Here is a 25,778-nt window from a genome sequence, read left to right as displayed (position 1 = left end):
CCTTCATATGGCAGTACATCTCAGGATTATCCAAGTGGTAGTAAATACATCCACCTATGGCGAGTAGGAGAATTGGGCTGGCATCAGATGAGAGGGGCACCATAAGGGTTTAGTTGGTAGTTAATGAGTCAAATTTGAAAACTTGCTAAATCTAAGGGAGAGAAACCTTCCATATACTCAATGAAAATTACACCTTGCTGAAATATAGTAACATTCAGCTCTATGGAACTTATCTCTTACTTTGCTTCCTTCCCACTGTCCTTCGCAATTCACTTCCTTTATTTCATACTTGGCTCATTCCACTGTTCTTTGAAAATTAGTATCAAGAGTGCTATTTAAATGCACGTCAGTTTGCTCAGTTGGCTAGTGAGTGATGCCAACAGCGTGGGTTCGGTATTCACACTAGCCAAGACTACCATGAAATTTCCACCATCAGAACACCACTCATTTAAGGAATGGTGACCCTCAGGTTAAATCACCACCAGTCAACTCTGTCCAAAGAGAGGACAGTCCTATGTTGATTTTCCCTTTTACCTTGCTATTTAAATACAGGATTTCAGGAATAAAGAAGGCATTCAATCAAAGCCATTTTCAACTAATAACAAATCTTGGCGGCCAGATTCTGGTTATTATTTAAATATATAAGATGTCTCAAAAGATTTTCATATAGCGAACTTTAATGTGAACAGAAATTAGTAAAAATATATATTAGGAGAACAGTAAGGGTGAGAAATATAATTTAGTACAGAACATTGTAGAAACAAAAGAGACATGATTGCAAATTACCTCTAATTACAATTCGATATCAACAGGGTGCTCAGTTATTTAAAAACTGGCCTGCATTAAGTAAAATCAAGAGGAATTGTTTTACAGTTTGTTCATTTGGTAGATATGAACCAAAGCACATCCCATATACATGTTAGTTGCTTTAATAAACAGGCATTAGGCACCTGCTTGAGCACATGCTGCTTGGCTTATTGTTTTATTTTCTACCAAGCACTGCCAGACACAGTAAAAGATAGCAACAGAAAACATACCTGGTGTGATTACAGTGCTCTTTAGAGAGCACTCCTATATTTCTGATCTGCACCAAGGTAGACATTTGTGTGCTTAGTTTCACTGCTGCTTCTGGAGACTTAAATAATCCCTCATATAGGAACAAGATAAAACACATCCAGGACAAATTACTGACCTCTGATTTTATTTTTGAACAATTGCTAACATTATTCGCTGAGTCAACAGGGTCAAAATCTATAGTTTAAAAACAGGAAAAGTAATCTCTGGAATTTTTTTAAACTCTCTGATCTTTGTGCATTTTGTTAAACAATTAAAACGTATCAATGTGCCTTCAATCTGTTTCGTTATGTAATTATCAGGTGAATACTTACAGCCTTCTTGGGAGTTAATTATTTCTGGACCAAAGGAAGACTAGAAAATATAATCTTTCACTGACGATGGAAAACAAAGATGAAGCCAGTGATTCTGATAGTGGAGTAATTCTGCAGTCAGGTAATGTATTTTTAAAAATAATATTATTTATTCTTGATTGGATCAACCCATTTCCTTATTATTGCTATTGCCTACTTGAACTCATTGGGTTGTTTGGCAACTTAATTTTCCTCACATTTATGCATCATTTCAGTTTTTAAAACTTCTGTATTCAATATTGAACATTGTTCTGAAATAATATTCTTGTTAAACCTAAGACTTCAGGAGTTTTTTGTCTACCTCAGTTACTTCTTCATACAACTACCAAGTTGAATTAATTCTCTTCCTTGGATTCAGTTTTAAATGTTTTAACATCAATTTTAATGATTTTGAAAGCAGCATCATAATGCGATTGGCTCCCTACAAATAGCCTCCTTGACTTTGCATATGAGATGCCATCTAACCCGGATGGCAAAGTACCAATGATGAAAGATTGAGTTTTGGGATGGCTGTAACAGTAGCCATAACAATTTGGTTTTAAACACTGTAAGGTGCCCAAAGTTCACTTCCTGGATATTGACAAATGTTGCCATTGATGCTGTAGCTTGGAGGTACGAGCAAAAGCAAGGTGAAGTAACATGTTTTAAAGTTGTTTGAGATCAGGCCAGCTTTGATTATCTTCCGTTTCAGATAGAAAGGGGAAGGCAATTTCACTCTTGAGGTTGATTTAGCATAGATAATGTCCCAAACCATTTGTGAAGTAGGAACAGTTTGTGCAGATACATTAGGTAACAGGATTATATTGAAAGCTGCAGATTCTAAATTTATGATTGCTTCAGATCTGAAATGATATATTTTACACTTATACATACTTTAGGGTTAGATTGATTGGAATTACGTAAATTATAATTTGCTAACAACAGCATTTACTGTGCTAACCACATACATAACAATTCACGTTGCATTGCATTACTTCTGTTACATAACTTGCACTTTACCATGGGAGCTCCTGAAAAATCCTCTCATATCTCTCCTTAATAGAGATTTGGTTGCATTTTTTGACCCTTATCACACAAATATCAAATGAGAATTGTGAACCTGGTCATTGGATTTTAAGATAATTTGAAAATGGCAATTAAAGATACATCACACAGAGAAAATTATAGAAGAGTCAAAACTAAGACACTTTGACCTCTGGTTCTTTGAAGCTAAAATGTTGAGTAATGTTTTTAATCCTTTGAGCAGTGTAATTGTGGACACTTTTTAAAAAGATTCTCTTGTTATCTGAGTGCCATAAAAGAGGCTTAGTTGTGTTAAGATCACAGAAGAAGGCAAGCTTTCTCTTTAAACAATCATTCTTTTCAAGCAAGCATTAAAGAATGTAATACGAAAAGCAACGCCTGTGTAAAGAGGCTCATTAAGCAACTGTTCTTCATTAATAAAATGTTAATTAACAGCTTTGCCATTGCATGTATGGACATGCTCTACATCCAATTTAACATCAACTGTGATACAAATGTTTGACATGGTCACATGAATTTCCACTCTTCACGATTTTCGTGCAGGTCTAAACTGCTTCAGATGAGATTACTCTGCCAAAGTGGTAGAGAAACGAATTTCAAAGGATGATCATTCATTCCATCGTATCCCGCAGCATAACTTCAATACCCTTATAACTGATCCTTTTCAGCAAAGCATATCATTCTAGAATAACAATTATCTATATTGAAAGCATTTAAGTTGAAGAAAGATTTCATGACTAAATCAAATTCTTCAAAGGGTTTGTTTTGTTCAAAAAAAAGCATATTTTAAAAAATATCAGCATGAGTGCAACCCTAATTCATTTCAATCAAGGACATTAGCAACAGTGGTTATATTGTATCTGTATCACATTTGTCATGATAATAGGGCAAGTTGGAGGGCACTATGAATGCATAGCTACAACCTTTCAGATTAGTGTGGATTGAAGATGACATATTTGGCAATAGTGAGAATCACTCCTCCACTTTAGGTTAAAAAAAACCATTTTGGTTTACAGCTTTGAGCAGAACATTGTTGAATTAATAACTTTCTCCAACATCAATTAGATTATGGCAAGTCTTATTTTTTAATACACAAAGTCAAGCATTAATTATTAGGGTTGGAGAATTTAGAAATCACATTGCAACCATTAACAGAAGATAAACAGCCCTCAATGGTGAGTGGGCCATTTTTACATCTCAATCATGGTTTTTGTTTGTTAGACAATGAATACGTAAAGTATTAAACTGATTTCTTCATCAACAAAGTGCAAGGAAGGTAAAGATTTCTTAAAATTTGTGTAGGTGTATTTTCCTAATCCGTATGGTTCAACAAGGGACAAAGTAATGCTGGATCTAGTTCTAGGGAATAAGGTATAGATATGCTTCAATGGGTGAACGACTGGGTAGTAGTCATCATAAAGTAAGTAGGTTTAAGGTAGTTAAGGGAAATGATTTTCAAAAAATCTGAAGTGTCAATAAAATCTGAAAGAAAACATATTTCAGTGATTTGAGATAGGATCTCACATAGGCCAGACTAGAAACAAGGATACTCCTGTGTTGCAGTCTTGTGCAGTGGTAACCTTGCAGTGCTAACTCATACACATAGGAGCATAAAGCATTGGTACACACCCTCGCACAACACAACAGGTCGTTCATCATCTTATGAAACTGGACTCACATTCTTTTGGCCACCCAGGTGTTGATCCCCCTCCTACCCATGAGCCATCTCTATCCAGGCTGCCTTTGTTAGTTGGGGGGATTGGCCTTTTGTTAACATCCATAAGGAAAATGACTTTCCTTCACTCCTAGACAGCTGTCAGGAGAACTTTTCAAGAGGTGTCACATTTTGTCTGGTCACTGACATCTCCAGGATTAGGTGAGGGTTTTGAATAGAGTTTGAGTGATATTCCTGGATTGCAGAGAACGAAATGCTGTTCAGGTCCTTTAAATATGAAACTCAGAAGGATTTAGAACTTCCAGCCTACAAAAGTATCATGTTCATGTACGGTATTGACTGAGAAGAACTAGACTGTGCGAGAAAACCCCATATGCTCCTGAGCAAATGCCCCTCCCACTTTTCAGGCCCGCCATGATACTTAGTCTCAAAAGAAAACTGAAGCCATTTGGATCAGAATAAATTGGAAAGGAAGTGACAAATAGGTTGGCATCACTCAAAATTAACAAATGACCCCGAGCAAAAGGGGTGTATTCTTGGTTCGCCAACAAAATAATGATGGGGATAACAGAAGGCCTGAACTTTCAATCCTTTTTTTTTAGATTAGATTAGATTAGATTACTTACAGTGTGGAAACAGGCCCTTCGGCCCAACAAGTCCACACCGCCCCGCCGAAGCGCAACCCACCCATACCCCTACATCTACCCCTTACCTAACGCTACGGACAATTTAGCATGGCCAATTCACCTGCCCTGCACATCTTTGGACTGTGGGAGGAAACCGGAGCACCCGGAGGAAACCCACGCAGACACGGGGAGAATGTGCAAACTCCACACAGTCAGTCGCCTGAGGCAGGAATTGAACCCGGGTCTCTGGCGCTGTGAGGCAGCAGTGCTAACCACTGTGCCACCGTGCCGCCCTTCTTGGATATAGGAGTTGTGATAGAGGACTGGAGGATTGCAAATATAAAAAAATAGTTATTGGAATCAAAGGGCAGAGGGATATAACTGAATTCTACAGAATAAACAATCAAATATTCATGGCATGAAAGCTACTAGAGACAGAGTACAAGGCCAAAATTAATTCTCACTTGGCAAGGCATTGGTTAATGGGACAATTGGCATGGAATTGTTAATGGTAACTAGTTCCTAAGTAACCTGACTGCATTCATTGTGAGAAGAGAAGGTTTTTCACACACACGGTTGCTAAGCTCTGGAATGTATTAGCTGAACGTGTGATGGAGGCAAATGGGAAAAATGTTTAACAAAAGGAATTAAATTGAACAGCTCTTTCAAAGAGCTAGCATAGGCAAAACAGGCTGAATGGATGGTTCCTGTGCTATAAGCTTATATGAACAAGGAAATGGCTGAGACTAATGAATATAAGCAAGTAGTACCTCATATGAATTACAATAACATACAAATTAATTATTAAAATTCAGTTATCATGAAAGATACAGCAAAACTGTATTATTTCACCAGGAGACATTTAAAGAATATTAATAGACAGCTTGATGAAGGTTTTAAAAAATTTTGCATTTTGCTAATTTCCTTGGTGGCGTAGTGGTTCAGAGGTTAGCACAGCTGCCTCACAGAGAGAAGAATCTGGGTTCAATTCCACCCTCGGGTGACTGTGTGGAATTTACACATTCTCCCCATGCCTGTGTTGGTATCCTCCAGGTGGTCCAGATTAATCCCACAGTACAAAGATATGTCCATAGTCTCCAGGGATGTGCAGGTTAGGTGGGCTAGCATGGGAATGTGAGATTACAGGGATAGGGTAAGGGTAGGTCGGGTCTGTGTGCGATGCTCTTTGGAGGGTTGGTGTGGACATGATGGGCCAAATAGCCTGCTTCCACACTGGAGGGATTCTATGATTTGAAAAACTGAAGTTGTAGAGCGTCATTGGAAAAACCATCAGAGAAAATATTTTGAGCCTTACCCTATTATGGACCCAAGCAAATCAAACAACTTTAAAACTATAGAAATATACATGAGTAAGTAGCAATATGATTACCAATCCATTTTGTCTTTTTCTAACGTTATCCATAGTAAAGCCATTACGGTTGCTCATTTTCACTTCCTGCTTGCAAAGTCCTCCTCATAACTCTCTTTAATTTTACCCTTTCCCACCCAATCATAGTTTATTTTCTATTTTTTTTCTGACACCCTCACTATCTGCAGTGTTTTAGCGCTTCTGGCATGGTTTAGAGAGTATAGGGCGGTAATTTCTGCCCTGAAATATTCTTTGGTACTAAACCCAGGAGTGCCTACCCTGTCTGTGCTCAGTTGTATTGAAAAGAACAGGATAATTTGTGGCATTGTGCAGTGCACAGCTAAACCATTAAAAAAAACTCCTCACGTGTGACTTCTGGCCTGTCCTAGGCTAAAGGGAGGAAGTTTCAGTATCAAAGAGTATCCAATTTAAACTTTAGTTTCAATTTACATAATTTGTCTAAATCCTGCTCTTTGGCAGAATGCATTAAAATAAAAGTTTTATATTCTTATGTTGTTATAAAATCATTTAAAAAGTGAATTTATACAAGGTGACACTTTTAGACAAGTAGTCTATTAAAATTTCCATTATTAAAGTGTAAAAAAAATCTATTATGGAAGTCATATGATGCAACGGATAGTATCCCTGTCTCTAAGCCAGATGCTCTAAGCTCAGATCCCACTACAGGGCTTGATATACGTAGACATTTTGTTCATAACATGGCCAAACAAATCCTTCCAACATATGCTTGTTGCAGGTGCTAAAAGCAGGAGAGATACCTGGTTCATCGTGTGATGGAAAGAAGTTTGAATACTCTGCTGTCATTATTCTTAGACCTGGACTACAAATGCATTTATAAGCACCTGTAGCCAGAGCAACTTGGATTCCTTCAAGGATCAGTCAACTGATGTGAATCAAATTGTTGCTAACACACAGGGTTCAGTTCCCATTTTGGCTGGGTCTTGTCTGACTTGTCATGGTTCTGAGTTAGACTGCTTTCAGGCAAAGAGCTAAGGAAGAAGAAAGGAAAACATAACGAGCAAAGTTAACACAAAGCAAAGTTAGCTTTCAGATTAGTATTTTTAGTGTATGTTGGGTCACATTTCTGCAGCATTGTTGCAGTAACACAACCTGAGGTGGTTAGAATAATAATAGGAACAAACACTTGATTAAAAAATTATTTAACTTATTTTTAAATTTAAGCCTCTTCATTTCTTGTGTGTTTCTGTAGTATAGTCAGTATATTCCAGTGCATCTGAGTCACATATTAATTTTCACACGTTAAGTGCCACACTATCTTTCATTAAACAATCCATTTGTCATTTAGCAAATTTCCAGTCATTTTAACATTTTTGACAAAACAAGTCACAACCTGTCTTTGCTGTTACAATCATACATAATTTGAAAACCAGCATGAACTCTCACTTCCTCAACCGACAGAGATTTGATTACTTCAGTACTCTGCTGTGACTTGTAGATGATTTGAAAAGTCAGGGAAATATGTGAAGATTTACACTAACTGGAATTCAGACTGCATAATAATTGCTTTCACATTGTAAGCCACAAGCCTTCATTCAGCTCTTGAAATTACACTTTGTGTAATTTAGCAGCAGTGTTTCGATGTACTATCTTAACCTAGGTGTTAACCCAGTTCAAATTGTAATGTCAAATTACAAAATGGAGACAAAAAAAATTCATGTGAAAATATTAATCACTTGTGAACAAATATTTGTGCAGCATAATTTAATGGTCTTGGATTTGAAGAGCTTTTAACTTGTAAATATGAAGGAATCAGTGGGAGAGTGCCAACTTCCTGGCGTGCTTGGCATGAACCCTTACCTCTTTAGAAGCCTGGCCTTCATTAGCATTTTATCTGCCAAGTCTGAACTAATATGAATGGTGGGAAGTTCATCATTTTCTTTTAGGAAGTGGTACAGAATTATTTTGTAAGTATCTTAAGAAATGGGAACTTGAGTAGACCGTACAGCTCCCAGTCTGCTCCACCATTAGTACAATGAGGTCTGATCCTCTGTCTCAACTCCACTTTCATGCCGACTCTATATATCCTTTGATCCTCTGAGAACTATAATTGAATATATTTAAAACTGAGCTGGAACGTTCACAACCCTCTGGGTTAGAGAACTCTAAAGATTCAGTCAAAATTCCTTCTGGTGAAGAAATTTCTCCTTATTTCAGTCTGGACTGATAAGCCTCTCATTTCGAGACTGTGATCCTGTGTTCTAGATTGCTGAGTTGGAAGAAATTATTCCGCGCACTTTTAGAAACTTGTAGATTTCAATGAAAGATCACTTCTCATTCTTCTAAACTGTAGAGGGGTAGAAGCAGTCAAATTAACAAAGCTTTAGGAGGTAATGGGAAATATAAGTAAAGGTAGACTCACAATGTTCCTACTGAACTAGAGGATGGTTCTGTCATTAAAGAGAGATAACTGATGCTAGTTTAACCTGAGGTCACCACACCTCAAGCAAGGGGATAGGTTAAGAAGGAGAGTCCTACATAATAACTTCAGCTGGCACAGGAATTGAACCTACACTCTAGGCAGCACTCTGCATTGCAAACCAGCTATCTCAGCTAACCAACCCCACTATTGCAATAGAATTAGAGTTATGGAGAATAAACAGGAAATTGGCAGTTGACATTTAAAATGATGCTCATTTAAAATGCAGACATGGCAGGTTAAATGGCCTCTTTCTGGACCAAAATACCTTTGTGATTCTATGAGAAACATTTGCATCCCCTGTTTGCTTTAAAGAGCAATAGTTAGGTCACTCCTTGCCTGTGTCAATGGCAGTGCAACAGTGGTGTAGCATCCTTCTTTTGAGTGTTAAAAATAGGATTCTAATTTAATCCATGGAAAGTCCCAAGTGAAGACGACAACAGGTGTGCTCGGAATGGGAATGGTGCCATTATCTGTCTGCCATGATCCCAATAAGCAGAGGTTATAAAACATGACCCTGTTATCACTGTAAGGGAATGCATTTTTTGGGAGGGTGTGGTGATGGGGTATGAGCACTAAGGAGCAAAATTAAAAATTAATTGGAAAGAAATAGATTCTTTTGACATTGTTAGTGAAAGGTCTTCTAAAAAGAAATTTACTTTGGCAAACTATACACATTATTAGAAATTGACTGCTTTATTCCATGTATCAGAGTCAATTGCAGACTTTTGGATCTTCTACTTTTAACTTTGTTTTTGTGGAGCTAGAAACAATGAAGGTTTGCTGCTAATTCATACCTATTTCCATGAATGAATTATGTTAATTATTAGTAGAAGATAGCGACTATTGATGACTGGAGTATGTCAAATGGCTGTCAGTGAATTAGAATAATCCAAACAAAGGGGAAACCTTTTACAATGATGAATGAATGCACCCTTTCATCATGACCACCAAAAACAATTCTTACTGAACAATGGTAATACCTGCTACGTTGAAATAGTATTTTTTTTAAATCAGGGATGTATTTATTGAATTGAATGATGCCATTGCATCAGTGGCAATATCATCTATATTAAGTACAGTTCAAAGCATTTTCTGTGCTGATGGTGACCTTTGTAGTGTGATCACAAACTATGACTTGAATAATCCAGCTTGTCCCACTTTACAATTTAACCAGTTATTTTCAATAGAGAGTTATTAAGAATCCTCACAGTCCTCTATTATGGTCCATTAGGAACAAATGCTTAAACACAATTTCCTTTCTAACATTTAATAAGCCCAAAGAAAACTTTTAATAACAAATTGATTTGTTCTAAAATTCTACTGTTTCTTTGCAGAAGAAAGAAAGGGGAATTTCCTGATCCCTGAGCCCAACCCAGCTTTTGGATCTTAAGTCTGCTCTTGAGTCACTTTGTAGCATCCATGAACAAACAGATAAATATTGTGGTGGTTGTGATGTCATTAAAAGGGATCAGTTTTCCAGCTGCAGTGTTAATTATTAACCAGAGACAATAAAAGGGAGGTGCAAAAGTATTGCTCAGACATGACATTGAGAAATGTACAGACATATGGGATAGGCAACATGACTATGAATCACAACAGGATTCATTACAACACCACCGGACGTTACTACTACCTTTGTCAGTAATCTGGCTGAACATTAAATTATTTCTGAATATTTTCCTCTCCTCTCCTGAAGGCAGTGTGTTACACTGTGATATGATTTAATGGACACTTGCAGCTTTTGAATATTTTGCTTTAATGTAAAGGTAAAAGCCCCATAGCCTACTCTCTCATTAGAGAAAGACAGCCAGTGATAGTTTGATGTGAGACTCTCCATGCCTCAGGCAAGGGCTGAAGTTGAGAAGGCAGGACCTTCGTGGTAACCTCATGGAATTGAACCCGTACTGTTGGTATCATTGTGTGTCACAAACCAATCATCAAGCCAACTCAGCTAACTGACTGCATTGCTATACCTCAAACATAAGCATGAAAATAATACATTTGTAAAGTGCCTTCACAACACACTTCACAATGGAGCAACATTAGTCACAATGTAGAAATCAGTGTTTTTGAGGGTAGCCTTTAGTGAAGTAGGTTTGGAACATGCTTCTGAAGCCAGAAGAAACATTGCATGTCAACATTTTGAGAGGCAAGTTCCAAATTTCAGGTTAATGATTTATGAAAGTTGGGTTAAGGTAAGGTTTGAGCTGAGACATTCTGGAAAACATTGCAGAAATAGGGTGAAATATGGCAGTGGATAGACATTTAGCAGAGGCTAAGAACTTCAAAATTAAGTGAGCATTAGATAGAAATCAAAGAACTGGGAAAACTGAATGAGTAGAATTTAGTACAGGATAGGATAGCAGTCGCAGAGTTGCAACTTCTGTAAGCTGGAATTCAGGAGAAAGTAGACAATATGTGTCAGCAAAACCATCTAACTGTGGGAAGTATCATAAACAAGCTGGATCTTGCCTTTAATCAATAGGCGTTTTCCTTAAAATACCATAGAGCAGCAATAATTTGCCCTGACAAATTGTGCAACTCCCTAACCTATGGGCACCATAGCAAATTAATTTACCCACCAATATTTACTTGGCTGAGATTATGGATCCAAGCTTGAAACTAAACTTGAATCTGACTCTTCAATAACTGGGGCAACATTAAGGAATTTGTTTGAAACTTCAAAATCTACACACATTTTATGTGAAGTAGAATGTTTAAGAAAATATTTAGATATCTTACAAAGAGTTTTGAAATGTTAGATTTGTTTGTTAAGAGGGATTATATAAAGTCTATCTCAATGGTAGATGCTTTTGTTTTATATGGGACAGATGGCTAATCCTTCCAACAATTCACATTCAACAACACTGGCACCTTTTGTAATGAAAACAAATCCTTGCCTGCTTCACAAATGTGTAATCAAATGGATAAATGCCCAACAAAAGAATGCAATACTAGAAGGAATAACTAAAAGCATAGCCAGAACCTCACTGGACTTAGGGGGCAAAGGGAATGAAGATTTTAAATAGGAAATGAGAGAGGTGGCATAACGTGGGTTTTTTGAAGGAGGAAAAAGCATCAAAGAAGCAGATGAAGACAGAAAATTATGTGTTGTTGATGAAACTCACACAAGCATGCAATGCTGTTACCATGGTAATTGTGAGAAAAGACGGATAAGTGCTGAATCTTCAGCAAGAGGCAAAGTTTCGCCCAATGTTTGAACAATCAACAAAATCATCCAGAACAAGAGAATGGATGAAAAACATAGAACATAGAACATTACAGCGCAGTACAGGTCCTTCTGCCCTCGATGTTGCAACAACCTGTGGAAACAATCTGAAGCCTATCTATCCTACACTATTCTGTGAAAAATCATACAACACCAGGTTAAAGTCCAACAGATTTATTTCGAAGCACTAACTTTCGGAGCACTGCTCCTTCATCAGGTAGTTGAAAACAGAGGGTGGTGGTTGATGGGAAATGTTCATCCTGGAGTTCATTTACTAGTGGTGTGCTGCAAGGATCTATTTTGGGTCCACTGCTGTTTGCCATTTTATAAATGACCTGGATGAGGGCATAGAAGGATGGTTTAGTAAATTTGCCTGATGAAGGAGCAGCACTCTGAATGCCACTGCTTCCAAATAAGCCTGTTGGACTATAACCTCATGTTTTGTGTTTTTTAACTTTGTACACTCCAGGCCAACACCAGCACCTCCAAATCATGACTACACTATTCCATTTTCATCCATATGTTTATACAATGACCATTTAAATGTTCTTAAAGTTGGCATGTCCACTACTGTTGCAGGCAGGGCATTCCACGCCCCTTCTACTCTCTGAGTAAAGAAACTACCACTGACATCTGTCCTATATCTATCACTCCTCAATTTAAAGCTATGTCGCCTCATGCTAGCGATCACCATCTGAGGAAAAGGCTCTCACTGACCACCCTAAAAAACCCTCTATTATCTTATATGTCTCAATTAAGTCACCTCTCAAGCTTCTCCCAAATGAAAACAGCCTCAAGTTCTTCAGCCTTTCCTCATAAGACATTCCCTCCATACCAGACAACATCCGCAAATCTCCTCTGAACCCTTTCCATACTTTCCATATCCTTCCTCTAATGCGGTGACCAGAATTGTATGCAATACTCCAAGTGCGGCCGCACCAGATGTTTAATAGCTGCAACATGACCTTGTGGCTCTGAAACTCAATCCCTCTACCAATAAAAGCTAACGCACTGTATGCCTTCTTTACAACCCTATCAACCTGGTGGCAACTTTCAGGGATCTGTGCACATGGACACAGAGGTCTCTCTGCTCATCTACACTACCAAGAATCTTACCAATAGCCCAGTACTCTTTATTACTGTTACGCCTGTCCAAAGTGAATTGCCTCACACTTATCCACATTAAACTCCATTTGCCACATCTCAGCCCAGCTCTGCAGTTTATCTATGTCACTCTGTAACCTGCAACATCCTTCGGCACTGCCCACAACTCCACCAACCTTAGTGTCATCCGCGAATTTACTAATCCATCTTTCTACACTATCATCCAGGTCATTTATATAAATGACAAACAGCAGTGGACCCAAAACAGATCCTTGCAGTACACCACTAGTAACTGAACCCAGGATGAACATTTTCCATCAACCACCACTCTCTCTCTTTCAGCTAGCCAATTTCTGATCCAAACCGCTAAATCACTCTCAATCCCATGCCTTTGTATTTTATGCAATAGCTTACCATGGGGAATCTTGTTAAACACATTACTTAAATCCATATACACCACATCAACTGCTTTACCCTCATCCACCCGTTTTGTCACCTTCTCAAAGAATTCAATAAGGTTTGTGAGGCATGTTGACTGTCCCTAATCAACTTATTCCTCTCTATAAATCTGATCTCTTATAGCCTTTTCCAACACTTTACCCACAACTGAAGTAAGGCTCACTGGTCTATAATTACCAGGGTTATCTCTATTCCTCTTCTTGACAAGAGAACAACCTCAGCCTCTTGCTGAGATATTCGTATCATCAATAGTCACAGGTGAGGTGCCGGAAGACTGGAGGTTGGCAAACATGGTGCCACTGTTTAAGAAGGGTGGTAAAGACAAGTCAAGGAACTATAGACCAGTGAGCCTGACCTCGGTGGTGGGCAAGTTGTTGGAGGGAATCCTGAGGGACAGGATGTACATGTATTTGGAAAGGCAAGCACTGATTCGGGATAGTCAACATGGCTTCGTGCGTGGAAAATCATGTCTCACAAACTTGATTGAGTTTTTTGAAGAAGTAACAAAGAGGATTGATGAGGGCAGAGCAGTAGATGTGACCTATATGGACTTCAGTAAGGCGTTCAACAAGGTTCCCCATGGGAGACTGATTAGCAAGGTTAGATCTCATGGAATACAGGGAGAACTCGCCATTTGGATACAGAACTGGTTCAAAGGTAGAAGACAGAGGGTGGTGGTGGAGGGTTGTTTTTCAGACTGGAGGCCTGTGACCAGTGGAGTGCCACAAGGATCGGTGCTGGGCCCTCTACTTTTTGTCATTTACATGAATGATTTAGATGCGAGCATAAGAGATACAGTTAGTAAGTTTGCAGATGACACCAAAATTGGAGGTGTAGTGGACAACAAAGAGGGTTACCTCAGATTACAACAGGATCTTGAGCAGATGGGTCAATGGGCTGAGAAGTGGGAAATGGAGTTTAATTCAGATAAATGCGAGGTGCTGCATTTTGGGAAAGAAAATCTTAGCAGGACTTATACACTTAATGGTAAGGTCCTAGGGAGTGTTGCTGAACAAAGAGACCTTGGAGTGCAGGTTCATAGCTCCTTGAAAGTGGAGTCGCAGGTAGATAGGATAGTGAAAAAGGCGTTTGGTATGCTTTCCTTTATTGGTTGGAGTATTGAGTACAAGAGTTGGGAGGTCATGTTGTGGCTGTACAGGACATTGGTTCGGCAACTGTTGGAATATTGCATGCAATTCTGGTCTCCTTCCTATCAGAAAGATGTTGTGAAACTTGAAAGGGTTCAGAAAAGATTTACAAGGATGTTGCCAGGATTGGAGGATCTGAGCTACAGGGAGAGACTGAACAGGCTGGGGCTGTTTTCCCTGGAGCATCGAAGGTTGAGGGTGACCCTATAAAGGTTTACAAAATTATGAGGGGCATGGATAGGATAAATAGACAAAGTCTTTTTCCTGGGGTCAGGGAATCCAGAACTAGAGGGCATAGGTTTAGGGTAAGAGGGGCAAGATATAAAAGAGTCCTAAGGGGCAACGTTTTCACACAGAGGGTGGTACGTGTATGGAATGAGCTACCAGAGGATGTGGTGGAGGCTGGTACAATTGCAACATTTAAGAGGCACTTGGATGGGTATATGAATAGGAAGGGTTTGGAAGGATATGGGCTGGGTGCTGGCAGATGGGACTAGATTGGGTTGGGATATCTGGTTGGCATGGACAGGTTGGATCAAAGGGTCTGTTTCTGTGCTGTACATCTCTATGACTCCATTTGCTATCCCCCAGTCTTCTGGCACCATTGCTGTAGACAATGATGAAATAAAGGGCGGCGCGGTGACAATGATGGGCGGCGCGGTGGCACAGTGGTTAGCACTGCTGCCTCACAGAGCCAGAGACCCGGGTTCAGTTCCCGCCTCAGGCGACTGACTGTGTGGAGTTTGCACATTCTCCCCGTGTCTGCGTGGGTTTCCTCCGGGTGCTCCGGTTTCCTCCCACAGTCCAAAAATGTGCAGGTCAGGTGAATTGGCCATGCTAAATTGCCCGTAGTGTTAGGTAAGGGGTAAATGTAGGAGTATGGGTGGGTTACGCTTCGGCGGGTCGGTGTGGAGTTGTTGGGCCGAAGGGCCTGTTTCTACACTGTAAATAATCTAATCTAATCTAAAGATCAAAGCCAAAGGCTCTGCAACCTCCTCCCTGGCTTCCCAGAGAATCCTAAAATAAATCCCATCCAGCCCAGGGGACTTATCTATTTTCACACTTTCTGGAATTGCTAACACCTCCTACTTGTGAACCTCAATCCCATCTAGTCCAATAGCCTTTACCTCACTCTTCTCCTCGACAACCTTGTCTTTTTCCACTGTAAATACCAACAAAAAATATTCATTTAGCTCTTCTGCTATCTCCTCGGACTCCAGGCACAACATCCTACTACTGTATTTGATTTGCCCTAATCTAACTCTAATCATTCTTTTATTCCTGATGTACCTACATAAAGCTTTAGGGTTTTCCTTGATCTATCTGCCAGCGACTTCTCATGTCCCCTCCTGGCTTTTCTTAGCTCTCTCTTTAGAACTTTCCTGGCTAACCTGTAACTCTCAAGTGCCTCACTGAGACTTCATGTCTCATGCTGACATAAATCTTCTTCTTCCTCTTGACAAGAGATTCAACTTCCTTACTAAAGCACAGCTCCCTCGCTCAACCTCTTCCTCCCTGTCTGACAGGTACATACTTATCAAGGACATGCAGTAGCTGTTCCTTGAATAAGCTCCAGATTTCAATTGTGCCCATCCCCTGCAGTTTCCTTCCCCATCCTATGCATCCTAAAATTTGCCTGATTGCATCATAAATGGGGCAGCATGGTAGCTCAGTAGTTAGCACTGCTGCCTCACAGCACCAGGGTACCAGGTTCAAATCCAGCCTTGGGTGACTGTCTGTGTGGAATTTATACATTGCCCCCATGTCTGTGTGGGTTTCCTCTGGGTGCTCTGGTTTCCTCCCACAATCCAAAGATGTGTAGGTCAGGTGAATTGGCCATGCTCAATTGCCCACAGTGTTAGGTGCTTTAGTCAGAATGGGAATGGGTCTGGGTGGGTTTCTTTCCGGAGGGTCGATGTGGACTTGTTGGGCCAAATGGCCTGTTTCCACACTCTAGGGAATAAAAAAAATTGCCTTTCCCCCAGTTATAACTCTCCTGTAGTAAATACCTATCCCTTTCCATTGCTAACATAAACATAACCGAGTTATGGTCACTATCACCAAAGTGCTCACCTACCTCCAAATCGAACACCTGGCAGGTTCATAACCCAGTGCCAAACCCATTGTGGCCTCGCCCCGTGTTGGCCTGTCTACATTCTGTGTTAGGCAAACTTCCTGCACACATTGGACAAAAACTGACCTACCTAAAGAACTCGAACTATATTATTTCCAATCAATATTTAGAAAGTTAAAGTCTCCCATAACAACTACCCTGTTACTCCTATCCAGAATCATCTTTGCAAACCTTTCCTCTACATCTCTGGAACTATTCGGAGGCCTAGAGAAAACTCCCCACAGGGTCACCTCTCCTTTCCTGTTTCTAACCTCAGCCCATATTACCTCAGCCCATACTACCTCAGTAGACGAGTCCTCAAATGTCCTTTCTGCCACCGTAATACTGTCCTTAACTAACAATGCCACACCTTCCCCTCTTTTACCATCTTCTCTGTTCTTAGTGAAACATCTAAATCCTGGAACCAGCGACAACCATTCCTGTCCCTGCTCTATCCATGTCTCCAAAATGCCCACAATATTGCAATCCCAGGTACTAACCCATGCTGCAAGTTCACCCACCTTATTCTGGATACTCCTGGCATTGAAGTAGACACACTTCAATCCACCTTCCTGCTTCCAGAACACTCCTGCGACCTTAATATCATATTTTGACCTCACTACTCTCAACCTCCTGGACACTGGAACAACAATTTAGGTTCCCATCCCTCTGCTGAATTAGTTTAAACCCTCCCGAAGAGCATTCATAAATTTCCCCCGCAGGATATTGGTACCCCTCTGGTTCAGGTGTTGACTACCCAGTTTGTAGAGGTCCCACCTGCCCCAGAATAAACCCCAATTATCCAGTATCCAAAACCCTCCCTCCTGTACCATCCCTGTGGCCACATGTTCAACTCCTCTCTCTCCCTGTTTCTTGCCTCGCTAGCATGTGGCACAGGCAACAAACCAAAGATAACAACTCTGTTTGTTCTTGCTCCAAGCTTCCACCCTAGTTCCCTGATTTCCTGCCTTAAACCCACGTTTCCTATCTATGTCGTTAGTGCCTACGTGGACCACAAATGGGGCTGCTCCCACTTGCCCTCAAGGATCCGAAAACATGATCCAAGACATCTGAACCTTGGCACCTGGGAGGCAACACGCTAACCTGTGAGTCTCACTTGTTCCTACAGAACCTCCTATTCCATAGTCCCCTAACTATGGATTCCCCAGTGACTATTGCTCTGCTCCTCTCTCCCCTTCCCTTCTGAGCAACAGGGACAGACTTTGTGCCAGATTCCTGTACCCCATGGCTTACCCCTGGTAAACTCCCCACCACCACCCCCACAACAGTATCCAAAATGGTATATTGGTTTTTGAGGGGAACAACCACAGGGGATCCCTGCTCTGTCTGCCAGTTCCCTTTCTGTCCCCTAACTGTAACCCATCTGCCTTTTTCTTGTACCTGAGGTGTAACGACCTCCCTGTAACTCCTCTCAGTAACCCCCTCTGCTGCCCGAATGATCTGAAGTTCATCCAGCTCTAGCTCCACTTCCCTAATGCGGTTTTCAAGGAGCTCGGGGTTGGGTGCACTTCCCGCAGATGAAGCCAACAGGGACACTAGTAGTGACCCTTACTTCCCACATTCTGCAGGAGGAACATTCAACTGCCCTAACTGCCATTCCAATATTTCAAATTCCCAAAGAGACTATTGAAAAATAAAGAATAAAAAAAAACTAGTTGCCTTACCAATTCAGTGCACAGAACCCTCTTTTTGGTTAGAGGAGGAGGCTGAGTGGGAGACACTATCTAAGTAGTATTTTGTGTAATGGAACCACCCAAATATATTACTTCACTTACTCACCTGTCCCATGTCCACTCCTGCTCAGCGTGCACTCATTTCACTTCCTGGCAGCTCCCACTCCTCCCTCCTCACTGCTCCCAAAAAATGAAGGCCTGACTCTCAAGGTAAGCTGGAAGAGCACAGCAGTTCAGGCAGCATCCAACGAGCAGCGAAATCGACGTTTCGGGCAAAAGCCCTTCATCAGGAATAAAGGCAGTGAGCCTGAAGCGTGGAGAGATAAGCTAGAGGAGGGTGGGGGTGGGGAGAGAGTAGACAATGGGTGCGTGGGGGAGGAGATGAAGGTGATAGGTCAAGGAGGAGAGGGTGGAGTGGATAGGTGGAAAAGAAGATAGGCAGGTCGGACAAGTCAAGGAGACAGTAACTGAGCTGGAAGTTTGAAACCTTTTAAGTGGGAAACCTACCTCTTGGCAGCCCCCGTTCCTCTCTCCTCACTGCTCCTGACAAAAACACCTAGTGCATTAACATTCTGGAGGGAATTGCTGACAGTGAATATAGGTGCATTGGCCCTACCGGTAGTGGCTGAAAGAGTGAGAGAGACAGAAATGTTTTTTGCTGAGTTTAGCACTACTGGCAATATTAAGTGAGGATGTCATTGAGAGTCGATTGGGCCGCACAGGTGAAGACATCAATGTGCACTTCTGAATTTTTTGAGAGTGATCAGAAGGAAGATGTGGACTTAATTAAGGGTGATTCAAACTTGTACAATGGCAAGAGAGTAGGTAGACAGAAGGGTCCATCACTGACTGGCTGAGGACAAAATTGAGAGGATCAGGAGCTTAAGATGGGAAAGAAAGGACAATTAAACCTATAGCCAGGATGGAGAGAGGAGAAAAAGGTTGATGAGAAAAAATATCAGATGTTTCGAATTGACAAAAATAACATGCTGCAATAAGAAGCTCTCAAGATTACTTATGCAGTAATACCCTTAGTTCATTACTGTTGTTCTATTCACAGGATCTGACAGCCCTCAGTCACCAACAAAAGATAAATATCAGTCTCTCATTTCACGTAAGCAAATGCTGGAAGAAACACTTGAACTTTATTTGGATGAACTGAAGAAGCTGTGTTTACGTGAATCTGTGAGTACCAGCATTTGAAAATTTTTGTGTTTTACTGATTTAAATGCTTTGTCATTACAGTTCCAGATATGGTACATTTTTATTTTTCATGGGGTCTGGATATCATTGCCAAGGCCAATTTTACTATTCATTCCTAATTGTCTTGAGAATGTGGAGATGAGCCATGTTCTTTAACTGTTGCAGCAAATGTGGGCAATTTGAAGGGGGATTTCTTTTATTTTGCTGTTGTGTTTCTAGGTTATGGATGTTTGTAATTTGGAGAGTAAATTGCAGATGGCAGTAAACCCTTGTTTTTCTAAATGGTTGATCAAGTGATTTTGGAAGCTGCCACAGTGCATATATAGAGGGTACATACTATTGCAATCAGTGGCAGAATAAGTGAACTCTAAGGTGCTGGATGGGGTACCAATCAAACAGATAACAATATCCTCCATCATGTGGAGCTATTTGAGCTTTTGTAGAGTTGCACTCAGCCTAGAAATTTGAGGAGTTTTCCAACACACTCCTGCCATTGCCTTTTAAGTAGTGGGCAGTCTTAGGGGAGTCAGGTGGTGAGTTGCTTGCAGTAGGATTCCAAGCTTGTGAAGTACTCTTGCAGGCATTGCATTTGTGAGGCTGGCCTGTTGGATTTCTGGCCAAGGGTGACTACTGGGATGTTGATGGAAGAGGGTTCAGCAATGGTAACACCATTGAATGTCAACTGTCAAAGGGAGATGGTTGGATTTTCTCTTGTTGGAGATGGCATTGCCTGACATTTAATGTGGCATGAATGTTACTTTTGATTAATGACAATTTGTAATAATGAATTTTGTGTGTTATTATCTTGTATCAAGAACATGTTTCATTAAATGATTTGACAGAGGAATTTTTAAATTATATATTTATTACTTAATTAGGTAGCTCAGAAACCTTTATTCACTTTGCAAATTCAACTTTCTTTATTTCAACGTGTTTCATCTTTAGGAGTTGACAGGATATTTGCCAAAAGAGTACCCATTAGCAGAAGGGGAACAGCCACCCACAGTCCGTCGCCGTATAGGAACAACCTTTGAGTTGGATGAGAAGACAATTACAGCTAAAGGAGAGGTAGTTTATTATGTTTGATTATAGCTCAGCTTACATTAACATTTAACATCTAGCAGAATTTCACCGCATCAAACAATTGTCTTCTTGTGAAAGCCAATTGTCAACAAAAGTTGAAACAAATTCTTACATTCTTTAGGGTTTTAATACAAATGCTAAAGTTAATTATGAATCATCACTGGTCTATTAAAAGTATCGGGTCTGCTAGATCAATATTTTTAACTTCCTGACCAGCTGCCATTTTGTTATTTTGTGTTAAATGGGATAAACTTGAAAAGACTAAATTACTCATGACTGGACTTACAAGAGGAACAGTGAGCCAACAGCAGCAGCTGAATCATAGTCCAACACAATCTGGATCCTCAGCCTAGCGTATTCTCACCCTAACATTGCCATTAAGCCAGGGAGTCAACCTTACTTCAGTGAAGAGTGCAAGAGAGCATGCCAGGAGCAGAACCAGGCATTTCTGAAAATGAGGCATAAATGTCATGAAGCTACATTACAGAAATATTTACATGCAAAACAGCATAAGCAGCAAGTGATTGACAGGATTAAGTGGTTTCACAACAATGGATTAGATTTAAGCTCTGCAATCCTGCCACAGACATTTATGAATGATGGTGGTCAGTTAAACAATTCATTGGAGGAGGAGCAGGCTCCACAAATATCCCCACTCTCAGTGATGGAGAAGCCCATTACATCACTGCAAGAGATAAGACAGAGGAATTCACAATCATGTTCAGCAAGAGTACTTCATGGATAAACCCTCTGAATTGCTCATTGAGAACCACAACATCACAAGTGCCAGTCTTAAGCCAACTGAATTCACTATATTTGATATCAAAACATGGCTGAAGGCACTGGATACTGCGAAGGCTATTGTTCCTAACAACAATCCAGCAATATCACTGAAGACATGTGCTCCAGACCTTGCCACATTCCTAGACAACTGTTCCAGTACAGCTACAACACTGACATCTGTCTGACATTGCGGAAAATTGGCCAGGTGTGTTCTGTGCATAAAGCACCGAACACATCCAATTTAGCCAGTTACCATCCCTTCAATCTAAGTTGATTATTAGTGAAATGATGGAAGGTAACATCCATAGTGCTTTCAAGCAGCATTTGATTAGCAAAAACCACCTCATTGGAGTTTGGTTTGGTTTCTGCACAGGTCAGTCAGTTCTCGACCTCAATACAGTCTTAGTTCAAACGTGGACATAAGAGCTGAATTCCAGAAGCGGGGTGAGAGGAAATGCATTTGACATGAAGGCTTATTTGATCAGTGTGACATTAAGGATCTCTCGAAAAAAAATGAGTTAATGGGCATTTGGAGGAAAACTCTCTCTGCTGATTAGAGTCATACCTGCCAGAAAGAAGGATAGGCGTGATGGTTGGAGGTCAGTCATATCAGAGCCATTACCTCTCTGGAGGAGTTCCTTTGGGTAGTTTCCTAGCCCCAAACATCTTCAGCTACTTCATCAATGACCTTCCCTCCATCTTAAGGTCAGAAGTGGGGATGTTCACTGGTTGTGCACAATGTTCAACATTCATTTTTGATTCCTCAGATACCAAAACTGTCCATGTCTAAGTGCAGCAAGACCTGGACAATATCAAGGCTTGGACTGATAAGTGGCAAGTAATATTCACACAAAACAAAGTCAGGCAATGACCATCTTTGAGATGAGACAATCTAACTATCATCTCTTCAGTGGCATAACCATTATTGAATCCCTCACTGTCCTGGGGGTTACCATTGCCCAGAAATTGAACTGGACTAGCCATACAAATACAGTGGCTACAGGAGCAGATCAGAGGCTAAGAGTCCTATAGCAAGTAATTCACCTCCTGACCTCCCAAGTTGACAATGTACAAGTCAAGAATGCGATGGAATACTCCCCACTTGTCTGGATGAGTGCAGCTCCAACAACACACAAGAAGTTTAATGTTAACCAAGACAAAACAACCATCTTGCTAGGCACTATGTCCACAAACATAAGTTCTCTCCACTGCCAACACTCAGAAGCAGCAGTGTATATCATCTACAAGGTGCACCGCAGAGATTCATCAAGGCACCTTTGATAGCACATTTCAAATCAACAGCCACTTCCATCTAGAAGGACAACAGCAGTACATACATGGGAACACCACCAGCTGCAAATTCCCCTTCAAATCTCTCACCATTCTGACTTGGAAATATGTCACCGTTCTTTCAGTGTCACTGGACCAAAATCCTGGACCTTCTAAATGAATGAAAAAAAGAATTAAACAATAAAAATGCCATTCAAATCCAAATGCCAAATTAGAACAATACTGTTTAACTTCAAAAAAAACTTTAGATTGAACTATTTTCAAACCATACCGTATTCCCATAAAGACCAAAAAAACGTCAAATGAAGAACACATAGATTGAACTCTTAACTGGGTCAGATGGTACTTGATGCACAGGAAATTCTTCCATAAAATTGGTTCTCATTGTGCTTGTTGTAAAATGTTGCAACAAAATCTAATTTCTGCCTGAAATATTCTTTTAGAGTTAAGTTACTGATTAGCCGGTTAAACCATAATCTCCACAACAAAAATGCCTCAAATTTGCCAATACATGTGTTTCTAACATGATTTAAGGTTGTGACTGTAGAAAGCGATTTGTTTGAAAATAATGTTAGAAGACCCCAGTTATGTAATGATATGTGTTATACCTAATCCTATAATTTTCCAATGAATCCTTATCAATCTTGGATCTTCTAAAACTAAGTTGTTAACTAAACTTTTTTATCAACCGCCATGGTATTTGGGTGAATTATTTAGATTATTTTAAAAAACAGAGCATTCAGCACACCTGAAGGAAATTCAAGCAGATCCCCAGATTTTCAATATTTAATGACATGGATATAGAAGTAAGAAAGACTAATATGTCATTTGCTTTAAATCTGTTGTCCAGGACTCCGAACTTGCCTCTCTGGAGAGGGACTTTGCCTTGCAGTTACAGTTTGTGGAGGCAGCCAAGCGACTATCACAAGAAACAAATCTAAGCAGACATATAAGAAAACAAAGGAAACATGACTGTGTAAGAGAACAAAAGAAACTAAATGATATCAAAAAAGCTATAAATGAGCGTCAAGAAATGGCTGGTAGACAAACACTGCAGCCATGTACTACAACCGAAGGTATGTGACACTTTTAACTTGCCTCCAGTATAATATGCAATATTACATGTCATCACAAGATTATTATGAAGTGTTTTTCCTTATAGGAATAGAACAGCTTTGTTTCCTCAGGCACTGGTAACAGGAGTTGATTTGTGGTAACAGGCAAGGCATAACCAAAAAACATGCAGCTACCAGTAAAAGTGGAATTTTGCCAATAAAGACAATACTCAAATGCATATTACCCATTAACATGTGAATACTCAAGTCCAAGTGTCAAAAATTGGAGTCTCTGGAATCTGTACATACCTTATATTTTGTTTGACTATAGTGAAGAAAAAATTACTATTAATTTTTCCTGCAGTTTTTAGAACTCAAGTTGATTTCAATTTCTCCCTTGGAGATATTGAACTTACATTGGAATTTGATTCAGGGGGCTTTAGAATCCCTTTGCTACCTCATTAAAATAACTATACTTATCAAACTCAGTGTTTGTATGAGATAGCTGTGACAAAAATAATTAACCCAGAATTAATCATAATTAATGATTTAATTAATTAATAACAGATATGCAATTTATTATCAGGTACTGTAATTACTTAGGTTATAAGAATGGAAAGCTCTAGAAAAACTCAGCAAGTCTGACAGCATTTATGGAGAAAGAAACATGTATTAATCCAATTCAGGAAGATATGTCAAATCTTCTTCAACGTTTTTCTCATCACAGATGCTGCCAGGCTTGCTGTGTTTGTGCAGCAATTTCTCTTTCTATTTCATATTTGAGCCATTTGCAGTATTTGACTTTCAGTTCAACAAATAGGTTCCTTACCATAGCTGGATTATCACTGAATGCTGGACATTTTTTGTTAAAAAAAATTAGCTAAAGTTTTTTAATCACGTTCAGTTTTACAGACAGAAGTCACAAGACATAGCCAATATCAATGATCAAACTTTTTGCTTTAAGACTGATCAACCAATGTGCTTGCAAAATACAGAATTACTTTGTATTTTGCATTACTTTTCGCCTACATTTTGATATTTTAAAATGTTTTTAGTTATTTTATGTTTGCTGTTCAAATAGCCATTAGTAATGCTTATATGATGCACAACATAGTGTTGAAATCTTATATATTTAGATACATAATATTGTAAGCACTGGGTCTGATCATATATCCAATAAGTGAGGCAACACTAGCAGCAATTCACACAAATTACCTAACTCTGTAAAGAATATAAAAGGAGGTTACTGCATATTAAACACTCGTTTGATGGTTGAGATCATTGAGAGTTATTAAACAGATGCTGTCTAGGAAGCCTTGGTGTGTTGTAGCCACACACTGCTGCAACAGGGCATCAGTGGTGGAGGGACTAAATATTCTCAAATGTGATGTCAATCAAGTGGGCTACTTTGTCCTGGATAATATCAAATTTCTTGCATGTTGTTGGAGCTGCAATCATCCAGTTAACTGGGGAGTATTGCATCACATCCTTGACTTATGCCTTGTAGATGGTGAACAGGCTTCGGGGAATCAGAAGGTGAGTTACTTGCTGCAGGATTCTTAGTCTCTAATTTTTGGTGGCACGCTGGTGCAGTGGTTAGCACTGCTGCCTCACAGCGCCAGAGACCCGGGTTCAATTTCCGCCTTAGGCGACTGACTGTGTGGAGTTTGCACATTCTGCCCGTGTCTGCGTGGGTTTCCTCCGGGTGCTCCAGTTTCCTCCCACAGTCCAAAAATGTGCAGGTTAGGTGAATTGGCTGTGTTAAATTGCCCGTAGTGTTAGGTGAAGGGGTAAATGTAGGGGAATGGGTCTGGGTGGGTTGTGCTTTGGCGGGTCGGTGTGGACTTGTTGGACCGACGGGCCTGTTTCCACACTGTAAGTAATCTAATCTAATCTGCTCTTCTAGCCATTGTATTTACATGGACCATCCTGTTCAGTTTCTGGTTCATGATAACCCCCAGATCATTCAGCAGTGGTAAAGCCATTGGCTATCAAGAGGTAATGGTGAGATTCTCTCCTGTTAGAGATGACCTGTG

At 40.0% G+C, this 25,778-nt stretch overlaps 1 protein-coding gene across 3 annotated transcripts in view; it reads left to right on the top strand.

The window, feature by feature from the left end:
• LOC140467289 (innate immunity activator protein-like) overlaps positions 1-25,778 on the top strand; it is a 97,636-nt gene that overhangs the window by 50,256 nt on the left and 21,602 nt on the right. For all 3 annotated transcript variants that reach the window (XM_072563549.1, XM_072563548.1, XM_072563550.1), the window contains exons 2-5: positions 1,377-1,509; positions 19,389-19,513; positions 20,477-20,599; positions 23,538-23,763. In XM_072563549.1, the coding sequence (XP_072419650.1) occupies positions 1,455-1,509; positions 19,389-19,513; positions 20,477-20,599; positions 23,538-23,763 (529 nt within the window). In that variant the 5' untranslated portion in view covers positions 1,377-1,454. The remainder of the gene's footprint in view (positions 1-1,376; positions 1,510-19,388; positions 19,514-20,476; positions 20,600-23,537; positions 23,764-25,778) is intronic.

This window comes from Chiloscyllium punctatum, chromosome 45 (genome assembly GCF_047496795.1).
Source record: "Chiloscyllium punctatum isolate Juve2018m chromosome 45, sChiPun1.3, whole genome shotgun sequence".
NCBI lineage: Eukaryota > Metazoa > Chordata > Chondrichthyes > Orectolobiformes > Hemiscylliidae > Chiloscyllium > Chiloscyllium punctatum.
The sequence above is the reverse complement of the archived record's forward strand: the minus strand, read 5'-3'. Positions and strand labels throughout refer to the sequence as shown.